The sequence below is a fragment of the Onychostoma macrolepis genome, chromosome 11 (genome assembly GCF_012432095.1).
Source record: "Onychostoma macrolepis isolate SWU-2019 chromosome 11, ASM1243209v1, whole genome shotgun sequence".
In the NCBI taxonomy this organism is placed as follows: domain Eukaryota; kingdom Metazoa; phylum Chordata; class Actinopteri; order Cypriniformes; family Cyprinidae; genus Onychostoma; species Onychostoma macrolepis.
Genome location: NC_081165.1, coordinates 16,635,683 through 16,650,175, shown reverse-complemented (window position 1 = coordinate 16,650,175; position 14,493 = coordinate 16,635,683). Strand labels below are relative to the sequence as shown.

General features: G+C 36.1%; 1 protein-coding gene across 7 annotated transcripts in view; it reads left to right on the top strand.

Annotated features, from left to right (window-relative positions):
* Window positions 1–246: 246 nt before the first annotated feature.
* fbln2 (fibulin 2) overlaps window positions 247–14,493 on the top strand; it is a 66,254-nt gene continuing 52,007 nt past the window's right edge. For 4 of the 7 annotated variants that reach the window (XM_058791470.1, XM_058791467.1, XM_058791469.1 and 1 more), the window contains exons 1-2: window positions 247–383; window positions 4,885–6,814. In XM_058791470.1, coding sequence (XP_058647453.1) covers window positions 4,987–6,814 — 1,828 coding nt within the window. In that variant the 5' untranslated portion in view covers window positions 247–383; window positions 4,885–4,986. Of the gene's footprint in view, window positions 384–2,047; window positions 2,129–3,395; window positions 3,574–4,884; window positions 6,815–14,493 lie in introns of those variants that run through there. The other 3 variants (XM_058791465.1, XM_058791464.1, XM_058791466.1) reach the window with 3 other exon arrangements.

Here is a 14,493-nt window from a genome sequence, read left to right as displayed (position 1 = left end):
GACTACATCAATGTATTATTAATAAAATAATTGAAGCAATGTAAAATTTATTTTTGCTAGGAGGAACATTAAATCTAAATGTGTATTAACATTGCCTAATTAACATAAAATTAATGCATTTTCATGTTTTCAGTAAATAACGTGGTACTTATTTTAATAATACTATCAACAGATTAATCGTTAATGGTTTTATGGTTGAGGCTGAATGAATGGGCTGCTTCAGAAAGTAGGTAGGCTACCGTATGTATGGAGGTCTCCAACTTTGTCCCTCCCCTTTACAATTCTCAGCGCTCTCTAAGCTGCACTGTGTATGCTTGGTAAGGCAAGTTAGTTGGCTGCAACTTCTAACCTATGGACGCACGGAAGAACATGACTCCAGCGAGGTAAAACCTCAGTTTTTAACGCTTTTTATTTTGTAACATCAGCAAAAGAGCTGCTCACGTGCTGAGACATATGCTCTGCAAAACAGGTTTAATGTTGCAGTGGCAGATTTGTAAAGTTAGACGACCGACAACATTGACTGCACATTGTTTTTAATGTTTATTTAGCTGGTTTTACCTTTGTGCAAGAAAGTTGAACTAAAATAGAGGTGGTGCTACTTTTGGTACTTGAGCGCGCGCTTTCACGTCTATTAGTTATTCTCTGACAGCACTTACAGTAGTTTACCATGGTAACCGCGGATTTCGCCAACATGTCCTTTATTTTGTTATTGCTACTACTATAAAACAATAATAGTTCATTCAGAATTGTCATTTATTTCATTTATTTTCTTTTGGTGACAATGTTGTCAAGTTACCACTTTTTCACCGGGGTTTGGCGGAAACTGGTTATCAATTTTTATAAAGAGGCATCTGCAATTTTTGTGAGGCGCGTGCCATCTTCTTTGTAGTTAGTTTTAAGTTAATTTGCCTCTTACCACGCTTAAAATGATAAAATACACATACTCAATAATTTAATTTAAAAATAATAGTTTTGGTCTCATTTCTATAGACTGATAATAGTTCAACCTAAACATAAAAATTCTTTCATTATTTACTCACCCTCATGTAATTCTAAACAGGACTGTGTTTCTTTTGTATAGAAAGAAAAAGATAAATTTTTTGAGGACTAAAAGATTCACCATAAAAATTTAACTAAAGTGTGTCTAATGCACTATTTTTTGAGGTCATATGGTGCTTGTATTAGAAACAGAACCCAAATTTATGTTGTCCTCAAATAATCTTTCCAAACAGTAAGCTGTTAACCACAGCATTGCACTGTGTCGTAGTGAGTTGAACTTGAGAACAGATCAATCTGATTCATGAACAAATCACTCAATTTTTAATAAAAAAAAAAAATTGGATTTAGGGTAAACTATTAAGCTCACCAAAATTGAGACATTGAGACATTTTTAGTGCACAAGATATTGGTTTCAGTACAAAAAGTTATGTTAAAATAAAATATTAATCTCTCACACAAAAATATTTAATATTATTTTAAATGACAAAAGCATTTCAATTATGATATACATAATTAAATGCAAAAAGTCTGGCTGTGCTTAATGGGTATTTTTTGCTCACATTATGTTTTATTAAAAATGCTTGTTTATTTTAAACAACCGTTTTATAGAATAATTGAAAAATATTTTTTTGAATACAAAGTCAATCACAAAAAAAACAAAAAAAACAGAACAGAATAGAACACAAAAATCAAGCAACAAGGCATTCAATTTGATCAGTTATATATTCATAATGAAGTGTCATTTAAGCACATTGCACCATCTAGACTAGTCTGCATTCAGCGAAGTAACATGTGACCCTGGAGGATTGACACCGAGTGGTTGAACTAGGTATTGCAGTCAAATTCAAAATATTGGAGACGGTTATTTTCACCCGGCCCCTCCTCCTCAGACTTGACGCACACGCAGGTTGCCAGATTAACGACATCAACAGGAACGAGCGCACATGACGATAAATACAATTAAATACGCTGTGTTTTCCACCAACTGGCAACCCGCGGTGCCGAAATACAATTGGGTAAATGGCAGTGGGCAGGTTTCACAAATCATAACAAACACAGACATTCCGGGCCGGAATGCACATTTTCAAAGGAGAATAATTGACTGTAGCATTGTTTTTCAGATAAACAAGTATGTTAACTTAGCATGTTTCTTAAATATCTGCAAACATATTATGGTATTTTTATGCTTTAGTAGAGGCAAAATCCTACATACAGCACCTAAATTTTTCGAAATAAATAAGCTTTCCATTGATGTATGGTTTGTTAGGATCGGACAATATTTGGCCGAGATACAACTATTTGAAAATCTGGAATCTGAGGGTGCAAAAAAATCTAAATATTGAGAAAATCGCCTTTAAAGTTGTCAAAATGAAGTTCTTAGCAATGCATATTACTAATCAAAAATGAAGTTTTGATACATTTACGGTAAGAAATTTACAAAATATCTCCATGGAACATGATCTTTACTTAATATCCTAATGATTTTTGGCATAAAAGAAAAAACGATAATTTTGACCCATACAATGTATTTTTAGCTATTGCTACAAATATACCCCAGCGACTTAAGACTGCTTTTGTGGTCCAGGGTCACATATATTCAAAAATCAAATAAAACAAACCAATAAAACTTTTCAGTCATGGGGATGAACAGAGAAACTAGCCTCATTATGAAGCCTCTTATTAAATGGATGTCCACCTGTCTATAGTCTCCAATGGCTGGAATACACTACACAATTTTTGCCCCGATTTTCCACCGAATTTACAGTCTGGAGAAGTTGATGCTAGTTGCCAAAGATCAGAGCCAGTCTGCAGATTTGAGTAGACACTATCCATAGAAAATCGATTAACTTAATTTAAAGTGACAACCATCAACCAATATGTGAAGTCTGTTTATGAAGTATTTACATAGAAGATCAATGTGGAAGAGCTTAACTGAGCTTAATTGAAGCAGCAACAATTTTTAATAAATTTCATGTAATATTTATTAAAATGACAAGATTTTGCAAAATAAATAATCTAGGTCATGTATTAAGTTCATAGATATTTTATTATGAACATCTATCAATACAATAAATACATTTTCATAGTAGTGTACACTTTAAGCTCACCTTACAATAATATGAAATCTTAAAAAAATGACAGCAGTATAAAACCACAGATCAGGAATAAACTTTAAGTTTATAATATTATGGATGTAAAAGTACAAGCCAGTAATGCCTGTGAAGTAATATATTAGCGTAGCACACAATCTTATACAGCTAGTCAGCTAACTGTGTTCTGTAGCATCTGCGCAATGTTGCTAAAACTCTGTAGCATCTTTTGGATCTAACTGTAATAAATTCCCACATCCAAGTTCCAGGTTATAATATGGAAAAGTCTAAATAATAATCTCTTACAATAAGTAGTGAAACTTACCCCAAATAAAGGCTTAAACATCTCAAAAATGCACATTTAAAGGGCTCCTCTTCTGATGAATGTTTTTAGACAGCTTTCAAAATGGCCGCCAGACAGTGTGAACACATGGATACTCATATCTCAGTGTGCAATGGTCTGATTGACTTGAAATTACAGGAGGTATGTTGTAACAAACACATCAATTTTTTTAAGACATCAAGTATGATAATACATAATTTTTTCCTTATATAATCTGAGCTCAGATATGGAAGTGTGCTTAATGGGTACATGAGCTTAATAGGTACGTTTACCCTATTTAAAACGATCAGACTCGTATGACTCATTTATGACTTAGACATTGCTACTTTAATGAAAGAGATGAAGAGCTAGGGGAGATAACAAATTTTTTAGTGCATAACTATACTGTAGTATAGTTGGTCATGCAGACCAATTTTACTGTTGCTTTATGGTGAATTATCATATTTTAGAAGCTTGACATCTCTAGTCATCATTCATTAACATCCTTTAAATTTCACTTTTTGTGTCCTGCAGAACAAAGAACATCAAACAGGTTTTAAAACAACTCTCCCTTTAACTCTTCATACAGGTTATAGAATCAGCCAGACCTATTTTTATAAATCAAAGGTAGACTAGACCTTGCAAATGGCACGTTGGCATGTGGTAGAGACAAATACTTTGCCCAGACTAAGATATTAAGGTTAATGGTGTTTTTTTGGAAACAATTAAAGCAATTCCTTTCATCTGCCATGAAATCTAAACGTTCAGGGCCTCGGGACTCCAATGGTTTTCCAAAGTAAACAGAACGTGATTCTCAGCTGCTGAATGGAAAGCAATTCAATACAAATGGCTTACAACGCTAGAAACAAGTCTTGTACTGCTGTAGCCTGCTGTAGTCAACGCTACTACAGAAAAACACAGCTTTGCTGAATTATTTTAAATCCCCTCTATGTTTAACCCACAAAACACCTCATCAACTACAAAAATGGCTGTGTGTCTGCACTGAATGCCTCAATTTGAGTCCTTTCAGTTGGCTTTGCTATTTGCAAATGAGAGTTCAGTATGACTTCCTTCATTACAGACCTGCACTGACTGAGGCAAATCACAGTTGTCCCATAAATGTCAAACAAATCAGAAAAAGCTATCAAAAATAATAGAGAAATTGTATGGTGTGGTAAGGCTTTTAAGACCCATCAAATGGAATATTACAAATTTAATGCCGCTGAATACACTGTTCGTGTGGCGGTTGCGTAATGGTAATGAGCTTGAATGCTGGTGCTTCATGATTAAGAGGAAACTTGCTCATGAGATCAGGCTTGGACAACCCTGTGATTTTAAAATGTGGGATGGTCTTAGAAGGGTGAGCTCAACTGTGAAGCCAGATGTTGGCTTTTACACACTGACTTTGGGCTGGCTGGAAGAACTCCACAGGAAATTTTCAGAGTGCTCTCTAACTTGCATCTCTCTCACAAGGTTTCACTGACTGCTTGCAGTTCACAAGAGGAGAGCTGACTGTTTGGGATCTGGAGAGGTTGGACTGTACTGGAGACATTTATCAGCAGGTACCAAGTCAAAATGGCCCGTGGCCTCTTGAACTTTGTGTTTTTGCTGAGTATAACCGGCTGCCTTTGTCAAAGGGATTGCACTGGCGTGAATTGCCCTGAATTGCACAATTGCATCGAAGAGGTTTTGGACACGGGAGCGTGTTGTGCTACCTGCATGCAAACGGGCTGCATGTGTGAGGGTTACCAGTATTACGACTGCATCAGTGCTGGCTTCAGAACCGGTAAGGTTCCAGAAGGTGAGTCGTACTTTGTGGACTTTGGAAGTACTGAATGCTCCTGTCCTCAAGGAGGTGGACGGATCAGCTGCCATTTTATACCATGCCCTGAGCTTCCGGCCAACTGCATAGCATTGTCAGAACCGTCGGACGGGTGCATTCAGTGCGAGCGAGTTGGATGCGTTAACGAGGGGCAGAAGTACGAAGCTGGACACTCAATCCAAATTGACTCTTGCCAAGTATGCCACTGCCCAAATGAAGGTGGAGACCTAATGTGTTATCCGGTTCCAAACTGCGACCCAAATCACGCTTCAAAACCCATGCTAACCACAACACCTGATGACAGCACATCGGAGAGACGATACAGAGACCCGATACAACACATTTTTAACCCTCAAGGCTCCAGAGGTCCCATTAACAAACACGTTTCCTTACACAGCGATAGCAATCGTCCTTTTAAGCTACGTATGAGAAACGTAGATGAGAAGGAAGAGAATGAAGAAGACTATGATTATTCACCCACTGATTCCTTAGCTCCTTCTCTGCATGATTTTGCTGCTCCCACAGACTCATCCATCATCTCTGTATCTCGTTCAGATAATTTTACCCCCCACCAAGGTGTGCACAGGGGAGCCAAGCAAGAGCTGAGGGAGATGTTTGGTATTCATAAATCCACAACAGACATGCCACAGTTTCCTTTCCATAAGGACATTACTGACAGGATGAGAATCGGCATTCATAACGACAAACCAAAAAACGAGCTATTCAGCCCTCTGAAATATAAAACAGACCGGGAACGATTCATCCTTCCTGTGGAAACTACAAACAGAGTGGGATTCGTCACTCATAAAGATACCTCAGAGATCCAGAGCTTTAGTCTTTATAAAGACGACTCCAATCAAGAGGCCTTCACAGATGATGAACAGCTTGAATTTCCTTCGGAAACTACGGATGGGGATACATATACCTCACAGGAACACACCACATATAGTGAAATGGTTACTGACTCTCCGATATCTGTTGAGCAAACTACATCTCTGCTTCGGGAAACCACAACTTCATCGCAGATCGTTTTGGACGGTGTACCCGAGAGTCAAATTCATTCAGTTCACTTTAACCCCAATACTGTGGAAACAGACGGCTCCAAACAAGAAGAAACCATATCAAGAGGGTCTAGTAAGGAAAAAGCAGCTGTTTTGAATGAAACTACTAGCATTGATGGAATTCAGAATGAACATATCCTAAGCAGTCCAAGTCCTGTTAAGCAAAGTGTGACCATCCCAACCAAAACTTTAACAGAACATGGAAAATCAGAAGCAGAACTTGAAGAGGAACACAAAAGGCTCTCAGTGGACCACAGAGAACCTTCTGTAGACCACAAACAACATCTTGTTGAACACATAAAACCCCTTGAGCGCCAAAAACCTGAAGCAGAACATGTGCAGACCCTAGGAGAACACAACACAGAGCTTGAGGGGAAACATCAGTGGCAGTTGTTCTCTCCAGCTGAGTTCAGTCCAACCAGCCCACCTTCAAACAAACAGTCCCACAGTCTGTTTAACTTCAGAGACGAGGAGGAAGAGGCAGACAACACCCTCAGAACTCATTCTAGGATGGAGGAGGGTGAGTTAACAAGCAATGCATGTCACTTATTCAGTGTTTCAAGTGCTGAACTGTTATGCTGAAGAGTTTTAGTGCATAATTAATGCTAATGTGATTTATAGTTGACATTCACCTGGTACCGTAAACTCTTATTTTGAGTGCTTGGCAATGTGCCATAGACAATCACAGCTGTGTAAAGATGACTGTAATACATTGCCGGGGAACACACCGGGCCTTGCACCCTGCGGTACAACAAGAGAAAACAAACAGGCCCCTCTCGAGATGTCTACGGTGGCTTGTTTTTACAGATCACATGGCAGGGTACCAATTAAAGTATTTCTGGTATCACCTAGCTCTTAGGAAAACTGTTTGCTGTCATGTTTGATTTCAACATGTAAATGGTAAGGACTCTTGCTATTCCCTGGAATTGTGAGCTGGAGCATAAATATTCAACTCAGGGGGGGCCGTCTGGATCGTGAAGCCAAACACCGCACCCGCTGGGAACATCCTCCTGGCTCAGTCATCATATTCACTCACATACCACCTAACACCCTTGTGTCGTTTAGCACGCTCAAAGCTTCAATTAGCGGAAAACATTGCTAGCTATAAACACACCATTGACTGGAAAATGGCTTGTGACTTTGAACCAAAAGGTGTTTATAGGTTTTGTCTGCATAATTCGTCTTGACTTGTACTGGAACAGAAATATTTAATTGGGCCTTTGAATGAGGAACCAAGGTAACTCAATATGTTCCCAGTGCCTTCTAAATATCGCGTGACAAAATCACTGGCTTCAGATTTTTTTATAAGTTCAGATGGTGAGGCCAGACTATAATAGTGAAAATTTTTTGGCTGTAATAATAATATATTGTACTATGACCGTAAATCCAATACAGTGGGAGAATATGACAAGAACTTGCCAAGGTCATATTTCGTTGCAAAATTAAAAGGAAGAAATAATTTAGCCTTTATATTATTACATACTATAATATATATTACATATACATTATTTAAATTGTAAACATTTTATAGTGGTATTTCTTTCAGTACCTTGAAATGCTGATGTTTCTTGCTGCAAGACAGGAAAAAAATCATTGTATTATAATAATGAGAACCTAAAGAGAATCACTATTGAAATAAACTCAACTGTAAAACATCTGGAAGCATTACAGTAATGAGAATTTGGAGTATGAGTATGTTTAATTATCATGAAAATAATGTCACAATGCAAACATTCTTGATAATAGGCTTTATTTTCTTTTGGTGCAGTTATTTATTTGATTTGATTTTGGAGTGAAATATGACCTGGACATGTTTTAATGGCATTCGCCCATGTAGGATTTTCAGTTTTATTCCAGAAATTTTATGAAATGATGAATTGTTCTGTTTCTTGTTTTTCTAGAACTGTTGTTTGCATAGCATTGATAGATGTAACCTTTTGAATAGCATCGAATAACTCAATCCATTATCGTTTCTTATTGTTTAGTTACTGTTTGGCTGCCAAGATCAGACCGATTTGTTTTTCCTAGCTTTCATTGTTTAGGCACGGTCACAGCTTGTCTCTGTAAGATTAGTGAACTGCTATTTTTGTTGTGACCAAGACAAGAAGCTCTAAAGTAATGCTTGTAATGCTTACCCTCTCAGTCAAATGGATTTCCTGATAATAGTAAAGAGTTAAATCTTAGACTGGAAGGGTCAGTCCAGATCACTGTGACAAGGCTACTTCAACCAAAAGGCAACATTGCACAATTAGTTAGATAAGGAGAGGAATTAGTTATCTTGCAGGATACCAGTTGGCCATTGCTCAAAATAAGCAGCACTCACTGGATAGAAACACTATCCATTGGAGCTCTCAACAGTTTGCCTTTCTGCATTGCATGAGTATGATAATCAGGGAAAGTGGAGGCATACTGTACTGATAATATGTTTGGCAGGAAAGCGGTTTATCGTTTTGTGCATACCGGCATTACCAACATGTGCACTGAATTTAAAGTCAGAGGTTCAGAGCCTAGACTGTTTGTGTTGCATGATGCATCTCACCCACCGATCATGAATCTATGCAATGGAGATAAGCATCGTCCAGTGGGAAACCTTTTATTAGGAACCTTGTTTTTTGTGACTAAAAAGATGGGGTGAAAAAAACTGCTTTAGCCCCGTTAAGACATGGCAAAATCCAATGCTTGACTATATAGAAGTTTTTTAAGTTAAAACACAGGACAGGGGAGTTAAACATGCATTTAAGGGCTCATGGACTGTCTGCCGTATAGTTTTATTGATCAGTTTCTCCTTGAACCAAGGCAGATATTAAAGGAGAGTATTTGATGTAATTCCAGCTGGAATATGTGAACTAGGCCTATTTTTATTTTGAAAGTCAGAGCATCTGTGTTCTCTCACTCTAAGATTGAGCTCCATCATAAGCATAATATGCCAATCGCATGAATGCACCATTTTAAACAGACTATCAGCAGTCAGAATTACCAAAAACGGAATTTGTGGAGGAAATCAAGAATATGAATCAAAATCAAACTACAAGACCAAACACTGGTCTCCTATTTGCTTGGATGAAAAGATTCTAGTGCTAATATGTGTGTATTTGCATGTGTTGTCTTGCTATAGTGAGAACTTTAGCACTTTGTTGATATCCTCTTTTACATCTGAATGTTTACTGCTAGCAGTAATGCAGTGATTTGTGATTCTGTCTTCTCCTCATTCAAATGCATCTAGGTTCTGTTCACATTTAAGAATTAAAGAAACTCAGAGCCATACAGAGGTAATGATAAAAACAGGGCTCTGGATATTTATTCTTCGCCTCAAGGCTGACACTTGGTGAAGGAAGTTGAGTCTACATTTAAGTTTGTACTCAGATTTGTTACACACTCTCATAAGGAAACATCACTTTAATGGCTTTCATCCTGTACCACCAAAACATCATGCTTGTGCTGCATTTAAAATATCATCACTATGGTAGAGTATTCAACTTATTTCCATTGCTTTAACCAAGGTTTAACTTCAATTTCAATTAGATTTCAACAGGAATAATAACTAAATTAAACACAATCTTTTTATTTTTTAATTTGCATTTATCTGCGATTTACATATTTATAATCCTCTGAGAATGTCACAAGAGCAACATTTTGGTGGTGCAGGATAGAAGTCACATTTCTAACTTTAAAATCCCATCTTTGAGTCTCCCCTCTAACAATATTTTATATCTGAAAATATATTTTGCTGAATCCATACTGATTTGATCATTTGAAGTATTTAATAAAGTAAAGATTTACAAATATAATGCACATAGACAAACTACTAAAGTTGTATTATGCATCAAATGCTCATATGGCAACACAATGCAACTCACAGAGCTGGGTAGTAACTGATTACATGCAATCAGAATTACGTAATCAGATTCCAAAAATTAAGTACTTGTAATTAGAGTAAGTTACATTTTAAAATACTCGTAATCAGACTACAGTTACTTTTTTATGGATTACATGATTACATATTATTCACACAATAGCAATAAATTATTCATAATTCATTGTTTCTCCCCTAATTTGTCTTTTTCATCTTTTAAATTTTCCTTTCTAAAATAGCCTACCGATTATATACATATTATATTATGTATATATTGTCCAGTTTTGTGGACATTCACACAAAGATCAGTCATTATTAGTCAGGTGGTGGAAGAATTTGACCACTGGATTTACAAAAACCATTTCAGGTTTAAGAAGGGTATCAATATTGCATCAACTACTGATGAACACATTCATTTTTATTTGAATAGGTTTTTTTTAACCATGTATTATTAATTATAACTAATTAAAATGCACATATTCACTTTATTTCTTAGTTACATGTAATGCAGGCATTCCGAAACTTTTTGTCATCTAAACCTTATTCACCAAATATATTTGCTTTAAGTACCCCTGAGATTTAAATTTTTTTTTTTTTAAATAATTAAGTATCACATTTGCATTTTCACAGTTTCTTTGATGTTGATTAATGATCACATGGCATGCAGGTAAATAAAAATATTTCATCTTTTTTAGTAAGTGTTTTATTTACTCCTATCCTTATGAATGGGAGAAACTGCAACGCGCAATATGGAGGAATAGTACCACTTTCTACATGAAAGAGACAAATTTCCCATAGAAACCTGACTAGAGTGAATGCACATGCGCAGTATAAGCACGTTATGACTCCGCATGCGCATTGGCTGGTCTAGCCTGAAAAATAAGCTGTTTAAACGCTATTTAGCATAAGAAACAACATTCATGGTGCAAATAATTTCAGATTTTTGTTGTTGATTTGAAATATGTAATTTAATTGTGAGTTCACAATTAAATTACAATTAAATTAACTCTCTGTTTTTGAGATTTCAGGATTCCCCCATTCATTAAGGTCTTGTACGAGCTGCCCGAAGGCTTTGCAAATATGGCCGCTGAGTGAAGAGACTTTCCTCAAAAGGGAGTTTGTTTTAAAATGTAAAATTTATGATTTAATTGTCAGCTTTTCATTAAACTCACAACCACCCTGCAGTTACTTTATGAACCCTAATTTGGGAAACCTTGATGTAATATAATGTTTAATGCACTTCATGTTGTAAATTACAATGAATGGAACAAGTTTTCTTACACTTTGCATTTTTTACGTCATTATGGTACAAGATAATGCTATTTAAATCGATGTGGTAAACGAGTTAAATCAAAAGTAATCTAAAAGTAATCCAAAAGTAATCTGATTATGTTACATTAAATGTGTAATGTAACGGATTACGTTACGTTTTTGTCATGTAACCTGGAATCAGTAACGGATTACAATTTGTAAGTAATCTACACAGCTCTGCTCATCACCACTAATAATGTATTACTTAAGCATTAAAATTCCTGTTATTCCCTCTTAACAAATCAGCTATGTTTAAACTAGAAAGATAGATACTTCCTTTTAATAATGTTGGCTGCTTTTCCCAAGAGCTGATGCCAGAAAGATTTTGTGGAGAAACAGAGTATGTGTGAGACGTCAATAGATTTGGTGATTTCTGAGATGAATGGCCTCTGTGTTTTAGCCAGAGTCCCAAACATATGGAATCGAACAAACAGATCATTGTGGCTAATTTATGCTTTCTGCATCCTTGAAAAGATGAGTTTGTGCTAAGATAAATGGCAGCGATCCTCATGCATAGTGGATTTTATGGTGTTGAAATGCACATTAATTTGAATCTTGCCTGTCAGCCTCAAAGCCTGTATTCTGCCCAATGTAAATTGCTAATGATTGGCTCTTACACTCGTCCATGAATAAGATATCTACTGAGTTCTTTCTGTCCATAATACATGAAGATCCAGATTCAGAATATGACGTCTTCATATTTTAGACATAATATTATTTTTATGTTTTGCAGCTAAAGGTTTCTGAATACGAGAAGACACTCAAAGTAAAATAAACAAGATACACTTCGTTATTGTGTATTTTGTTTATCATATGTTTTATTCTTTGGTCAATGTTTTCCATCTTTTTGTAACATTTTGTTATTTTCCCCTGAAGTGTACGCTTATAATGTCAGCCGAGGTCATGGTTTCCATATATGGCTTCCACAAAAATTTTAAGCAGCAAGTCAAAATGTTTCTTGTGCACCAAATTAGCATATTAGTACAATTTCTGAAGGATCATGTTACACTGAATGATGAAAGATTTATATTAAACTGTAATAATATCACACCATATTACTGTACTTTTACTGTAATTTTACTGCAGGTTGATGAATAGAGAGTCGCCATTAATATTTAAATGATATGTTGATATGGGGGTGGTCATATGCTAATGTGGTGACATCATAACTATGACACCTTGTGAATGACTCATGTTTGCAGTCTAGTTTCCATGGGAAAAAAACATAGAAATTCACGTTTTTATTATGCTTATAGCTCAACTACTGTTGAATAATGTAGATGAGGTAAACAATATGACCACAGACACAAATGATCAATCATCTGACATCAAGGACACACACAAGGCCGTATATAGGTAGTGTTGTCTGATGGAGGGAGGCTTGGAGATTAAATGTCCAACAGAGACTCTAACAGCATCATGTGAAACATCAGCACAGCCCAGAATCACACAAAAGAAATCACCTTGAGAGTCAGTGGATGTCAATCACAGGTTTAATGCGATCACATTTCTCGTTTGTGATAAATATTACAGGAGTGTCAGAGTCTATTGTGGAGTAGGTTTTCTTCTCAGTGTTTTTGGCCTGTATATGAAAGATTGAGCTGAATGTGAGCTTGCTTCTTGGTGTTTTTTTTTTGTTCATGTTGGACAGGACTGGGACCAGATTGTCATGCTTGTTACAGCTGAAAGAACTGAAAAATACAATTTTATCAAGGGCGTGTCACGTCCCCTGACAAAGTCTGTGTTATTGACTCAGTGTATCTAGGCCATAATAAAGAGTTGGATTGGCACGTGCTTTATGACACATCCTATATTATATGGATCTGTTTTGTGCATTCACACGTTACAATGTCATTTACTGTTATTCAGAAAAATATACTGTTTAAAACATCAAAAACAGAGAAATTTAAAAACGTCATGACATGCAAAGCCCCTGTTTTTTAAAGCCAATAGTTGTTAAAGTCAGTCATGATTCATTGCTACTTGTATTGCTAGTCAAGGTCAGGCGGTATCAGTGGGAGGAACATCACTTTTTTTTCTTTTCTTTTTTTTTTACACAGTACCGCTCAAAAATTTGGGGTTGGAAAGATTTTTCAGTGTTTTTGAAAGAAGTATGTGTAAAGCAGCATTAATTTGATCAAAAATACAATTTAAAATAGCTTTCCTTAGTTAAAATGTAATTTATTACTGTGATGGCAAAGCTGAATTTTCAGCAGCAATTACTTCAGTCTTCAGTCTTGTTTTTGATCCTTCAGAAATCATTCTAATATGCTGATTTGGTGCTTAAAAAACATTTCTTATTATTATCAACTTTGAAAACCGCTGTGCTGCTTAATAGTTTTGTGGAAACATTTTTTTCAGGATTTTTGAACAAAGTTAAAAAGAACAGTATTGATTTGAAATACAAATCTTTTGTAACATTATAAATGTCTTTAATTTCACTTTTGATCAATGTTATGAATCCTTGCTGTTTTGGGGTAGTATATCTGCATAGCCTCAAAGCGAACAGAAATAAAAGAACTAAAAGCCGTAGAACTCCACTTTAAGCCGATGAAAAACTTTCTGGCAAGCAACAATCAGCCTATGACATTACAGCACAGAGATTTTATCATTCCAGAAAATTACAGGCTGCATAGTCTTTGTAATTGGCATGAATTTTCTATATCAGTATGGTATGAAATGAAGAAAAAACTAAAGTTCAGGGCCTTTTGAGTTAGGAGAAATATGAGATGCTCTATTAAACCCTGTCCTTATGCCTAGCGTGACAGGATGATTTGAAGTCACCGTGAGAATACATCATTTCACAGAACGGTTGAAAAGGTCCAGTTATTGCTTCTGGAAGCCAGGCGACTGGGTGCTGCTCTCAGCAGAAGTGATTTCTCAAATCCCATGGGCCCACAATGCCTCAGAAAACACTGCAATTACCAAAAATCATCCATACATTCACAACCTGTTCTTTCCTAACTGAAGGTCTCCATCCCGCATTTTTGTTTCAAGTGCACACTCATGCACCAGCACAAGAAAACTGACCAATC